Source organism: Pteropus alecto, unplaced genomic scaffold (assembly GCF_000325575.1).
Source record: "Pteropus alecto unplaced genomic scaffold, ASM32557v1 scaffold86, whole genome shotgun sequence".
Lineage (NCBI taxonomy): Eukaryota > Metazoa > Chordata > Mammalia > Chiroptera > Pteropodidae > Pteropus > Pteropus alecto.
This window is the reverse complement of record NW_006442109.1, coordinates 14,326,969-14,341,187: the sequence shown is the minus strand read 5'-3', so window position 1 is coordinate 14,341,187 and position 14,219 is coordinate 14,326,969. Positions and strand designations below refer to the sequence as shown.

The window sequence follows — 14,219 nt, the reverse complement described above, 5'->3', positions numbered from 1 at the left end:
GAGGGCGGCCGTGGGTGCTGCGCTCAACTGGCCCTTAGAGGGCGTTGCAGATGCTGACCCCACCAAGAGCATTTTGCGCACGCCTTTGGGAAAGGCGAGCCTTTGGGCCTGGAGGCGAGGCGCCTAGACAGGCAGACGGTAACTCTCAAGATACTTTCCATGTCGTCCCTGGACAAATTGCTCCGCGCCCAGTCAGTCGCACTCCCGCGAAAAGAGCAAGGGGCTTTCTTTCATTTTTTTATTTTCTTTTTTCTGTTTTTTTTTTTTTTTTTTTTTTTTTTTGAGCTCTTGAGTACAACTTATTTCCAGGCCAGTACCGTGAGGCAAAAAGCAAAGGAGTTGCGCTGAGGCCGCGGCCCTTGCTTCCACACATCCCTCTGCTCACCGAGTGTGGCGAGCCGGAGCGCTGAGCTCGCTGAAGCTGCGGGGTGGAGAGAGCGGAGAACGGGGTGGAGGAAGCTGCGGGGTGGAGGGAGCGTCTCCATCTCCGGCTGTGTGAGCCGCCATCTATCCTCTTCTGCCCAAGAGCGAAGACCAAGCGGGCGAAAGTTTACTTTCCAAGTTATTGGGTGGCACATTGAAACTTTCATCTTTTTTAGACAAATTAATGAGCAATTTAATTAATAAAATCAGAGAGTAGTGTAAGTGCTATGATAATGAAGTTAAATGAGTGCACAGTAAAATATTCACTAATCCAGCGCATTGCCAAATACCCCCTTAATTCTGCTTAACACTAAAAGGGTTTTGAGCACCATAATGAGATTCCTCTGTCTGCTAATTAATTGACACGCTCCTGAATATTCATATGAGCTAGCACCAATACGTCCCTAATTGCACCGTGGAATAGATCTCAGAGGAAAGTAAAATCGCCATAGACTTAATTAAAATAATGTATTCCAGATCCAGGACGGGAAAAGATGAGACATTTGCCTTCGAGCGCACTAAGAAAGTGGCACCTGGTTGGTGGAGGGGCGAGATATCAAACGTCGGCGCCCGGCCTGAAATAAGCGGCGTGGGACGCGCAGGGAGGACATTCAGCTTCTGAAAACAGCAGCTCAGCTGGGTCCAAACCCCGCGGCTCGGGAGGCAGTTTCTCCCAGGAGCGTTAGTTTTCCTGCTGCCCTCCGCGAGTTTGCACTAAGGAAGGAAGTGGCCGATGAGGCAGAGTCTAGGACTCCGACCCCTGGCCAGCGCCCTCCCTTTCCTTCTCGCGGTCCCCCAGGCTGGTCCAAAACGCTGTCTACAGAGGCGCGTGGGTCAAGAAAGTCCCCGGGTAACTTTTCCCAGAGGTTGTCGAAGGCACGGCAGCCACGACTCTCCCAACCCAAGTTGCAATCTGAGACAAGTCGCTGGCACTTCTCTTTGAGGGAGGGCAGTAGCTCCGAGAATACCCAGATCCTATTGATGCCGTCTCGTCTTTCCCGGTTTCCACTCCCATGGGAAGCGCCGCGGTCTCCAAAACTGCGACCCGCAGTTCCTGGGCGCATTCTCCCTTTCTTGGCGAGTCCAGAGCCGGGGCTCATCCAGCGCCGGGGCTCATCCAGCCGAGCTTGCTTTGGCGGGCGGGAGGGACAGCCGGGCTGCAGACCCTACATCTGGGCTCCACAGCAGAACCATTTCCACTAGATCCATGCAAATGAAATAAACTCTTGTTCTTTGGGAAGACGAAGTTATCCCCCAACCCCTTCTTTTGAAAAAAAATAAAAACAAAAACAAAACAAACCCACCACAGGTTAGAAACTAAAAAGAGTTTATTTGAAGACATACAAATGCATATTTATTATACACATGTAGGCATTAACAATGTAAATTACACCGCCAGCAGTTGCTGGTTGTTTATTCATTAGATCTTTAGAAAATCTACATTGCCTCCAGACAGCGCGATGATAATGTGAAATACACAAGCAGTTTACATAACCAACTTCGACGCGGAGCTCCGCGCCGCGACTCGGAGTCATCAACAGGTCTCGGGGATACGGACGCGAAGGAAAATCGAAGCTGCTAATAATGACCTAAGATCTGGGAACCTATGAGGCCCAAGGCTCCTTATTTTTTCAGAAAAGGGTAAAAGGCATGAAAACATGGATCTGACTCACGCTGTATGGTTAATCTATTTTACCCTGTTTGTGTGTAGCTTTTTTTTTTCCCTATTATAGAAAAGTAGGTGAAAAGAGGACGGAACTTAAAGATCAGTAGCCTCCCCAAGCTCCGGGTATTCGTGAGCACCCGTTAACGACTACGGACTCAAACCGCTTGGAGGTGGGAGTGGGGAGGACGGTGAAATGAGAGGTGAGAGATTTTCTTTACTGACGGCGTGGGAAGACTAGGCAGCCTACCTTAGTGAAGGGAAGCTGTCGGCTCCACCAATCACATCACTAAGGTCACAACAAACAAATGGTTATCACTCCAAAGAAAATCACCTGCTGGATCAGCCTTTTTGGAATTACTAAATGCTCTGTGGTTCTGGATTTACCGGAAAGAGAGAGGAGGAAGCACTCTAAGGGGAAAATGGAAATGCAGGTTTAATATTTATTTTAAATATATAATCATGTACATATATATATAAATTCTTACCCAAAACATTAAAATAAATGAGGAAATCAGGGGTTGCTAATTAGGGTCGCTAGTATTGAGGCAGGGAAAGGCGCGGTGAACATTATCAACCATAATCATAACTACCAAAGTCTCCTAAACTGCACTGATGCTATGAAGGGTCGAGTTAATGATTTATTGGAGTCACCCACTTATCCTGGGCTACCATCACACCGCTGAGGTGTGCGGGTGATCGGGTGGAAGGTTGGAGTTGTTGGAGTTTTCTGTTTTCTCCCTCCTTCTCTTCCTTTTTTTTTTTTCTTTTTTTTTCTTTTTTAAGGTTGGGCGGGCTGGATACATAAGGAAATACACTGCCGATCTGGACTTTCTGCATTGCTGGGAAGGCAGCTAGTTTGTTTGCGGACCTAAAAGATCGTGTTCATACCGCTGCAGAAATTGAAACCAGAGTTTGAGGAAGAAAGGATGAGAATAGAAAGAGGGAAGGAGAGAGAAATAGAAGTCAGAAGGCGGTGGATCTATTTCTGGGGCTTCGATAAGCCTTCAGGGCAACCTAGTTTCCCCCTAAAGCTTGTCAGTAGACAGCAACCCACCAAGACTCAGCAAATTGAACGCACCAAGCAGGCGCCGTGTGCAGGACAAGAGCTTGCGGAGCGGGGTCGACACTCTGCGTGGGGACCCGCGAGGCGAAGCCCTTGTCCCAGGGTGAGACCCTCCAGAGCGGAAGAACCTCGAATCCCAGGGCTGGCAAGAGTGGGGCCGGGTTGCAGGCCCCTCCTGGCCCCGCCTCCCAGCCATTCTAGCAAATTGAACGCACCAAGCAGGCGCCGTGTGCAGGACAAGAGCTTGCGGAGCGGGGTCGACACTCTGCGTGGGGACCCGCGAGGCGAAGCCCTTGTCCCAGGGTGAGACCCTCCAGAGCGGAAGAACCTCGAATCCCAGGGCTGGCAAGAGTGGGGCCGGGTTGCAGGCCCCTCCTGGCCCCGCCTCCCGGCCATTCTTAGCCGGGGGAGGCCAGTAAGGATCAGCCGCTTTCTTTTCTTTCTCTTTCAAACCCTCTTTGTGGGTGGCAGCTCAGCGGGGGAAGCATGGAGACCAAAAAAAAAAAAAAAAAAAAAACCGGGAGAGGGAGAGAGAGGGGAAGGGGGGGGACACACACACACACACAGAGAGAGAGAGAGAGAGAGAGAGAATGAGAAAGAATCAAATAGTTTTAACCCTCCCAGGAACACAACGAGTTATTATATCTAAAGGCTGTTGTCTTCAGTGAAACCTGTTTCTGCCATTAAGAAAACACATACTGCAAACGTCCACCGGGTTAAGCTCTCCTCCTTGTCAGTCTGAACAGCAAAGCAGAAGCGCTTAGTTTTAAGGCTGGACACCTACAGGTTATCCAGTTTCGAAACAAATTACAATGGGAAAATGCACCAACAAATATTATGAATGCAAAATATTCTTCGTTTCAGATATCTGCAGTTCCTCCCAGAATCGATTTTATTTCAATTTATGAGCAAAGTATATTTAGCCTACTGTACAAGATTTACCTTAATATTCTACTGCAATCATTTTTTTTTCCTAGATAGCACATTCAAAGGGAGTTAAAAGTTTTCCCACTTATTGGAAGCTTTGAAACACTTTATAAAGCTAAAAATTGCCTTCCTGTTTCTGCTTTCCCCCAATTCCTCCAAAACAACATTTTAAGACTGGATGCCTAGCCAGAGGTACTGACTTTTTCCCCCTAAAATCTGAGCAAACAAGTAAATCCTGACAAAGAAAATTAATATGAAAAGTATAGGGTGGTTTTCTCTCCCTCCTCTCTTAAAAAAGACCCCTTGCTCCACCCCGCTATTAAACAAAACACAATACCTTTTTCTGGGTGGTACTGCACAGAAGTTGATTCAGTTTTGACAATGTTGTTTAGCTATCATTTGCTATTTTGAATGAATGGAAGCAATCCCCCCTTTTACAACATTTGTTTCCTATTATGGAGAGGTGCAGCAGTTGAGGGCAGACATGTGAAAGTGGCTGTTTGATTCTCTTTTTCATCCCCCTGACCCTGCTTTTGTCCCTTCTCACCCTGGGAATGTCACGCCTCGCTACTTCACTTTGAGATGCTCAAGAAAGTGGCTTTGTTATTCCCTTTTAGACATACACGAAATTGTTCTCATTCCCCCCGCTGTAAAAGATACTTCACATCGGGACTCGGTTCACAAGTGCAATGCAATTTGGCTTAGTCCAACCTTTGTTCTGCTTGTACAAATGAGCGAACAGTGCACACATTATACAGTTGATCTACTGCTGTCTTAACCCCAGAGTTAGGGGCTGGGAGAAAAGCAAGTTAATCCCTTCAATACTGAGGTGGCTTTAGCAATATTTCCTCCAATAATAATAATAGATTTGAATTGCTGCTTCTATTTCACACAGTGTAGAGCAAAACTTATGGGGAGGGTTTAAGCAACAACAAAAATCCCTCTACCAACCTTTTGCAAATAACTTTTTAGACAAATACATTCGTAGGTTTGGTAATGCTCAGTTTAAAGCTATGCAATTGTTCGTGCAAAGAAGGGATTGGATTTGGAAACTAAGGCTTTAAATCCTTGAAATCTCAGAGCAAACCACAGCAAGCAAAGACCAAATGGTATTTAGCAAACTGATCCCAAAGAGAGGGCATTATGGCAAGCAGGGCAAGAGTTGTTTTCACAGGCATTGAAATTGCCTGCTCACTATGGGTGGGGGTTGGCACTTCTTGAGGATGGAGGCCTAGGGGACCTGGCATTTAACACTGGCTGCTGTTTGTTTTGTGCTTGAGGTAGAAGGAAAACTGAGCCTTCCCTACTCTGCAAAGTGCAGCAGCTGCTAGGGAACTACTGCTAAAAGGGTTGGGGTGTTGCCACTCCTTTTCTACTAACCCCAAGGAAAACATAGCTTTTAACTTAAGGGGCCACAGCCAGAGGGCTTCCAGGCAACAGGGACTAGGGAGGGACACTTCTGATTTTGAGCCCCCCACCACCACCCCCGTTTGGATGGGAGTGAAGAGTGAGCAGAAGGTGGAGACTTGCCTTTCTCAGAACCCAGCAATATTGGACCCGGAAGGAAGAACTGATTTTGTATACTCATCAAAAGTTTCTTTTCCACCTCCCTATTATGAGTTAAGGTCCAAACCCCATGTAACCCAGTCACCAACCAATGAAATACATGGCTCCAAAGTTCCGTGGCACACATTCTTTCCTACTACTTGGGAAAAATAGGTGTGTTCCTTCCGGGGCCTCGTGCATGGCGGGTGGCAGTGGTGGGCGCTGGGGAAGAGCTGGCAGGGAAAGGGGACAGAGTCCTTTCACTGCCTGTTGGCCATTGGCACCAGAGCACAAAGTGTCCCCTCCCCCGCCTCTCTTTCTTGGGCAATTTGATTTCCCGCCAGACTTGGACGAAGAGGCCATGCAGTGCGGGTTCAAACTCCCCAGGCAGTCGGGGGAGTCATGGCCGGTAGGTTTCCCCTGATGGAGTGCCCAACTGGTGCAAGTCTCCGGGGCCCATGAACCCGCAAGACTCGTTGGGTCCAGGAGCCCCAGGTCGAAAGAACTCACTGAGCGGCTTCCCTCTGGTCTAACTCCAGAATGTTAGAGCCAGGCTTTGCCAAGCAGGGGTGCGGGTGGCAGAGGCACACAGATTCCAAGGACAAACAGCCTCCAGGACACTTAGAACGACAATTTTTTTTAATTGACCGCTGACAGGCTCAGGGAGTTTGTTTTAGTGCTGAATACCCCGGGAACAAAATCCTTTTGAAAGGAAAGCTAAGTTGTTTCACGCCACCCAAATGCAGATTTGGTGACGAATGACGGATGGGACAAAGCAGGACGGTAGCATAGCACGGGTTCCCAGAGAGAGCGGAGAGCTTGGGCAACTGCAGGAGGCGGCCAGGAGAGGTGGCGTGGGCCAGAGGAGACCCTAAAACCTGAAATCAACGCTGAGCCAGCTCTCGACCTCCTACTCCCCACCCCAAACCCTCCCCGCACATTTCACAGCCCGTTTCGTAGAGGAGATAAAAAAAAAAAAAAAAAAAGTGGAGGGGAGAGGGGAAAAGTGAAGCCAAGGGAAATGAGGGACAAGGGTGCGGTAAGAAAGGGGAAAGAAGTGGAGCAGAGACTCACACTAGGGGCGGGGAGAGACTTGAGGTGAAGGAGGGAAGGACAAGGAGGGCAAAAGGAGGAGGAGAAGCGGGCAAGGAAGGCTTAGTTGAAACGCTCCAGGCAGCTCAGAGTTCACTTTCCAAGTGGGGAAGGCGGGTATTGTTTTTGGCGCCTAGGAAACCTTCGGAAGCTGCCGGGTACTTTCCCTCCACCTCCCGTCGGTGTTTGGTAAATATTAACCAACCAGGGCGAGTTACTTTCTGGAGTGTGGATGGAGGGGCCGCCGGGCTCGAGAGGGTTTTCCTCTTCTAGAGCCCCCGCCCCAAACACCAGCCCCACCGTTCACGCACACACACACCTGCTTGACAACAGAAGGAATCAAAATCAATATTGTATTTGTCACCTCTCTGTCTTCTTTTTACTCCCTCAGCAGCCCGGGTGCCACTGAAGCGAATTGTGGATTTATGGAGGGAAATTAGCATAAATTATTAGGAAATCTGTAGCCGTGTGTGGTCCAGCTTGTGGGAAAAGAGGCTATTGCGAACTCTCCAAGCAGAAAGGTGGTCGGTGGTGGGCTCCGCAGAGGCGATGAATGGCTATTGCACGAAAGAGCTTTCCATTTGGTTTGCACATGGGTATAATTGACTTATGTGTATTTTATACAGTTTTCACAACAACTCCCTAAGCCTCCTGGTTGGATGTGCCCCGTCCCCAAAGCTTCTGTTTGTTTTGGGTTCTGTATAATAGACTCAGATGCACTTTTCAAGATTTCTGGAAAGTGCTCCTTCCCCTCTCTTCTTCATAATACCAGTCTTAAAACGCTGTAAATAGCATGCAAATCCTCCTCCCCCTTCCCCTGGGCTTTGTAGATCTTCACTAGGAACCAAGACACATTGTCGTAGCAAAGGACATGTTTTAAATGTGCACATCACACAACTCCTCACCTCACCAAGGCAAACTTGTGCTATTAGCTTCGATTTCCTTAATTAACCCCAGCCCAGGCATAGAAAATGAATGAGCCTCACTGCCCATCCTCACCCTAGCCAAACTTTGAAGATTCCTCAGGCGTGAATTCCTACTTGTATCCTCGCATGTCTCAAACTTGGTGGTGACAACTTTTCCGGGAAAATGAACAAAGATTTATTCCAACTCAGCTTTTTTGTTTAACCCAAACGTTCCCACTCTTATATTTTAATCTTCTGTTTACTCCAAGCAATGATTTCCACGGTTTACAAAGGCCCTTTACAAGGCAACAAAATGCCGATCGTTAAAACAAGAAAATATTTCTCTCTTCATCCCCCACCCTCAAACACAGGCACCGCGCAATAGAAAACAATCTTCCTGGCTGTCACCGGGGAAACAGTTCTTTCGCTCCTACCGTTCCACATCCCGAATCCAACCACTCTTAACATTTTACCTATATTCTGTATGTCAGTATGCACATATTTGCTGAAAGGATCCTAAAAGTTCTTAGAACTTCTTTTTTGGTACCTCTCCTTCCCAGGAGGGCTCCTGACTTGCCCACAGGAGCACCCTGTTTTGTACCTCTGAGGCCATCTGCCTTCTAGAGCAGGAAAACCTTTCCGTCTGGGAAACACAAGCCCTCACTACTGTTCTTCATCCGGGGTCCCTCAGGCTCCCAGGCTCCCCAGCTCCTCCCATGCCAGGGCTCTCAAGCCGATCAGGGCCGCACAAAATAATTCCCCAAACGCCGCACTTCCTCAGGAGCTGAAGCGCGCGCAGCTCCACCAAGTACCGCTGCCTCCAGCGGAAGCTCGGCAGAGATTCCACCCGGGTCCAGCTGGTTTAGCAGCAGAGGGTTTATCAGCCCTTCTCGAGCCGTGCCCCCAGAGACAGATCAGTGTTACTCCCTCATCCCCTCGCACCCACCGCCTCCTCCTGGTTATTTTTTCTGAATTAAGAAGGTGACATTATTCTTTTCTTCAAGCACTTCTGTTAATATTGAAAAACGTGCGCCTGCATCTCAAGCGAGGCAGCCCAGACGCGAGAGCCATTTCAATATTAATGAAATTGTTTAATCTCCTAAATTCATCGTGTTTAAGTTACGTTTTGGTGAGTTATTGACCAACTCTGAAACTGGTTAATGGAAGTGTGTGCGCACGCGCGCTCGCACTAGAAGATTTTTTTTTTTTTAGCTAACCCCAAACAGCTCCACCGAAAATGCTCTAATATCATTAAATGTGTCAAAACTTCACACCCAGAACTCTACCACCACCACCGCCATCACCATCACCACGTCCTCCTTAAAAGAAAAAGGAAAAAAACAAAAGTTCTCACATTTCCCGACTGAAGATGATTCAGTGTGACCTGTAGGTACTGTTTTTTAAAAAACACAGGAAATTTCTTTTAAAAACCATAAAGGTTGTAGAATGTGCAGAAATCAGTGAGACCTCCTAGAGTCTACTCTTAGACTGCGTGCATGCAGGCAGGGTCGACTCACTTTAATTGCAATTTGATGATGACAACGACGATGACAACTACGATGATAATGATGATGATGATAACTCATGGAACCTTCCAAGACAAACTGAACAGAAGGGAGCCTGTCACCTGCTCCAGGGAGTGTGACCTGAGGCACATTCCTGCCCTCTCTCTCAAAAAAAAAGTTAAACTCACTGGTTCTTTGCCAAGTCTATAAGACATTGCTGTTTTCGTGGGGCCGCAGGCAGCTTTTGCTGGGCTCTCTAAACCCTAAATAGGTTCTCTATGGGGGGGAAAAAAAAAGGTGGGGGGTGGGGAGGGAAGAAAGTTCCGGCTGTAAAATGCAAACTTCCAGGCAACGCCTAACTCCCAAAATTTCAAATCACCTAGGGAAAGCGAGAGACCCTGCGGTTCATCTGGTGATAAAGTGTGTCAAACAAACTCGGGCCCTCCCCAGGTATGCACACAGTCGGCCCAACAGCCCCAGAGCCTTCATCTTGTGTCTAATAAAATTCCTGGAGGGCTTTTAAAGTAAAGACCGAGCCTATTCGCCCAGATGCACCATTTTAATTTTTTAAATTTGGTCAATACAGTTATGTTCAAAATGGACTTTTACAGGGCTGCCCAATTACATTTTTGTAAGTATTTTTAAAATCCATCACTTAAAGCTACACACCCACTGTGCAGAGCTAAGGCAGCAGCCTAGGGAGGTCAAATCAAACTTTGACCTGCCTCTTGAAGGACTGGGGGGAAGGGTGTATTTTCATTACAATAACCCATGCAACTAGCCCCTGGTAATGCCAAGCGCAGGAAAAGGGTCTGCTTCAGGGGAAAGCCGTGCCTGAAGTTAGCTAACAATACAAACCCGATACAATGCGGAGGAAACAGAATACCCCAGCCAAGCAATTTCCATGTCAAACATCGTCTGCGCGGCAGCTCGGTCTGTGAACGTCAGTGGTCGCCTGAATCCCTGCTCCGCGGTCGCCGCCTCCTCATACCTTCACACCGCGCACCCAGGCCGGCGTGTCCCGCTCCCCGCCGGTGGCCGAGGCTCTTCCCCCTCGCCCAGTCTTGAGCTGGAAGTGATTCCTATTGGCCAAGGTGTCCATGTAAATAGGTGTGAAAGAAATCGGAGCTGGCCAGGCTCTCCCCTCTCGCTCAGTCCCCTCCCTCTGCAGCCCCCGCTCCCCCTCCTCTTCCTCCTCCTCCCAAGGCGATTGTCATATGATAGCTAAGAAGTGGCACATTAATGAAGCGCCGCTACAGGGGTCTTTTCTGCTCCTGTCACCGCTTAAAACTATCAGATGGTTCGAGGGAGGACATGGAGGCAGCCACCTAGCTCAGCGGAGCTGCGGGGTCCACAGCAGCGCCCTCCGGAGCCCCGAGGCCGCCGCTGCCACCGTCCTCGCCGGGACTCCGCAGCCGAGCTCGGCCGCCCGCAGAGCGCACGGCCAGAAGCTGTGCGGACCGGGCGGCGCCGGGCGCCGCGGGGCTGAGCTGAGGATCCAGTGTCTTGCAAAGTCCAGCCGAGCCGGTACACTGCGTCCCGGCTGCGCGCCGGGAAGGACCAGGCGAGCAGCAGCGCCATCCCGGATGCGGACGCGCAACTTGGAGCAACTTTAAGGTGAGCCGCTCTCTGCATCCCTGCCCCAGTCCCCGCTCCAGGTCCAGTTTATTTCTGTGCTACTCTCGCGCCGTTCTGCCTGCGCCCCATTCTGCACGCAAAGTTGCTGGCTACAGAGCGCGGGCTTATCCAGTGCCGCGGCCTCTACCCGCCATCCCCGAAGTCTGTACTTCGTGTGGCCTATCTCGCGATGTCTATCTGTGCATCCATGCCCGCGCCCATTATCTTTACCCTTTCTCAGATACGAGTAGCAGCCGGCGCGCGCGGACCCAGAGCAAGAAGGGGGCAAACAGGAAGATGCCTCGGCCCGGCCGCAACACGTACAGCGACCAGAAGCCGCCCTACTCGTACATTTCGCTGACCGCCATGGCCATCCAGAGCTCGCCCGAGAAGATGCTGCCATTGAGCGAGATCTACAAGTTCATCATGGACCGCTTCCCCTACTACCGGGAGAACACGCAGCGCTGGCAGAACAGCCTGCGCCACAACCTCTCCTTCAACGACTGCTTCATCAAGATCCCGCGGCGGCCAGACCAGCCGGGCAAGGGCAGCTTCTGGGCACTGCACCCCAGCTGCGGGGACATGTTCGAGAACGGCAGCTTCCTGCGGCGCCGCAAGCGCTTCAAGGTGCTCAAGTCGGACCACCTGGCGCCCAGCAAGCCCGCCGACGCTGCGCAGTATTTGCAGCAGCAGGCCAAGCTGCGCCTGAGCGCGCTGGCGGCCTCCGGCACACACCTGCCCCAGATGCCCGCTGCCGCCTACAACCTGGGCGGCGTGGCGCAGCCTTCCGGCTTCAAGCACCCTTTCGCCATCGAGAATATCATCGCGCGCGAGTACAAGATGCCCGGGGGGCTGGCTTTCTCCGCCATGCAGCCAGTGCCCGCCGCCTACCCGCTCCCCAACCAGTTGACTACCATGGGCAGCTCGCTGGGCACTGGCTGGCCACACGTGTACGGTTCCGCAGGCATGATAGATTCGGCCACCCCCATCTCCATGGCTAGTGGCGATTACAGCGCCTACGGCGTGCCGTTGAAGCCTCTGTGCCACGCAGCGGGCCAGACGCTGCCCGCTATCCCGGTGCCCATTAAGCCCACTCCCGCTGCAGTGCCCGCGCTGCCGGCGCTGCCCGCGCCCATCCCCACCTTGCTCTCGAACTCGCCGCCCTCGCTCAGCCCCACGTCCTCGCAAACAGCCACCAGCCAAAGCAGCCCCGCAACTCCCAGCGAAACGCTCACCAGCCCGGCCTCCGCCTTACACTCAGTGGCGGTGCATTGACCCGCAGCGGCCGGCTCCCCCTCTTGTTCCCCTCACCACCAGCTCACTCGCCTTCCCGAGCTGCCAGTCCTGCCCTCCCTGACCCGGGACCGCCACTCTGACTTGTCCATTTCACCTTCGGCCAACCCTCTCTTGCCCATGAGAACTTTGTTTTGGACCCAGGAGACAAAACACAAACTTGAAGATGGGCCTGGAGGCGCGTGGGAGTTGTGCTCGCCCCCTCAAGGGGGGAAGGCAGAGGGCACCTGAGCCAAGGCATCCCATCCCCGGGGCCCTCGAAACTCCCTCCCATTTAAGAGCCAGAGGTAATCCTGCCTCCCGCCTTCGCGGAGAGGAGCTCGTCTTCCTTCGGCCGGGATCCGCGGGCCTCCGGCCTCTGCGCAGTTAGTTCCACTACCAGAGAAACCGCCTCAGAGGTTTCCTGGAACAGATCTCCCCTGAGGGCTGCAGGCGCGCGCAGCGGACGGCCGGATCTGTTCACATCTTGGAAATCTGCCGCGAAAAGAGACCACTAATCTTCCCACCCTACTCGCCTCCGCCCATCCGGCAGGGGCTGGGCCGACCGCAGCTTCCCCGAGTAGCAGGCCTGCTTCCCCAGCTTCTGCAGAGTTTTTTTGCTTTGGGTTTTGTGTCCTGCCAGAGGCTCTAGGCGCTGGAGGAGGCTGCTAAGCTGGGAAGGGGATGTTTGTCCTCCACATAAACAAAACAAAACTAAAAGTAACCTTGTATTGTTTACAAAGCGCCCGGTAAAATGTAAACAGTGAACTTGAATCTGTATTGCTTGGCGGGCGAGCGGGCAAAGCCCACTTTACCTGTTGTAATGTGAATGTTTACTCTTCATTTCTAGCCAGGTTTAGGGGAGGGAAGGCGGGATGGGAGAGTTAATTGGGATGTTAACTTTCTGATTAGAGACCTTTTTAGCTATTTATTTTATTGTTGCGGGGGGCGGGGGGGGGGCGGGGAGCGTGGAGGAGATGAAATAAGCCCAAACTAAGAAAGCATCAAGGGCAACCCTAGAAGAATTTAGATAAGCTGACTGGTAACATGAAGGAGATGTGACGGGATAGGTCTCCCAGGGACAAGTCCTGTTTGCTACATAAACTTTTCCAAGAAGCTAAGGGCTGCAAAGAGGTGTAAATGCTTGTGAATAGGAATGATTATATACACTGTGTAAAATGCACTTTTGTTTGCTATATTCTATTAGAGTCTTAGGTATTTGCTGAAAAACGAACTGTTGTTCTGGTGTGACCTGCTTAAGTTAAAAAAAAAAAGTTGTAGTGTCATCGGAGCTGTAAAATTTTTACCTTTCATTTTTCTCCCCACCCTGTACAGAATTAGCATGACATTTTAAATATCGATGTTCTTGTTCCCAGCATGCCTCTTTCAAGACAAAGAATTTTAAAAAGGTGTCTACATTAAATTATGAACCTAGTCCAAATAATATTTTCTCATTAAAATATGTAAATTAAAACTTTAGTTTTGTGTGTTTTTCAAGAGTTGCTGCACAGAATCACTTTACAAAGGTAGATGTAGTGCTTTTCTAAGAATGCTTTCTGCAATATATTGTCTAAATTTGTCTTGTTCATATCTTATTTTTAAAACAGTGAAACCTCATCTTACGCACTTGCAGACTGGGAGAGAAATTATTCAGATGGACTCTTGAAGATATTTCTGCAGAAGGAAAGAGGAAACAAACTATTTCTAGCACAGATCAGGTGCACAGATATAGTGCTGAAAGAAAAACTGTTATTGAAAAAATATAGTGCTCTGTATGTATTCCTTCTATCTTAAAATATACATTTTACAAAATATATAGCACTCATATAAATGTAATTCTTATGTAGAAATCAGGTAGAGGCTATAGGGGATACAAAAAGTAGAAACAGACTTGCTTACTCAATGCTTAGATTCTGATATATCTTATTTGGAGTCAGCTTTATTTCTTTGCTCCTTTAAATTATTGCAGTTGTTAAAATTTTCTTTTTCAGAAGTTATCTAAAAGTTCACTTTGCATGTCAAGTAACCTGTTTACTTGAAATTGAACAGATTCCTTTTCACTCCTTCATGTGGGAAAATAATGCTTGATGCATTTATTTTTAAAAAGCGAATGAAGTTATTTTAAATGCTTGACTCTAAGTATTTGCTTTTCTTCAGATTTTTGCAGAGAATTTAAATTTGCCAAGAACTTATGGCTCAGAGCC

At 49.6% G+C, this 14,219-nt stretch overlaps 1 protein-coding gene across 1 annotated transcript; it reads left to right on the top strand.

Moving 5' to 3' along the window:
- Window positions 1–10,329: 10,329 nt before the first annotated feature.
- FOXB1 (forkhead box B1) lies at window positions 10,330–12,233 on the top strand. Its single transcript, XM_006920304.1, has 2 exons — window positions 10,330–10,743; window positions 10,985–12,233. Exon 2 carries the CDS (start codon window positions 11,041–11,043, stop codon window positions 12,016–12,018), a length of 978 nt encoding a protein of 325 aa, XP_006920366.1. The 5' UTR covers window positions 10,330–10,743; window positions 10,985–11,040; the 3' UTR covers window positions 12,019–12,233.
- The last annotated feature ends 1,986 nt before the right edge of the window (window positions 12,234–14,219 follow it).

What these genes read in the sequence shown, in the direction of transcription:
- FOXB1 (XM_006920304.1), top strand. Translation starts at nt 11,041, where the DNA reads ATGCCTCGGCCCGGCCGCAACACGTACAGCGACCAGAAGCCGCCCTAC.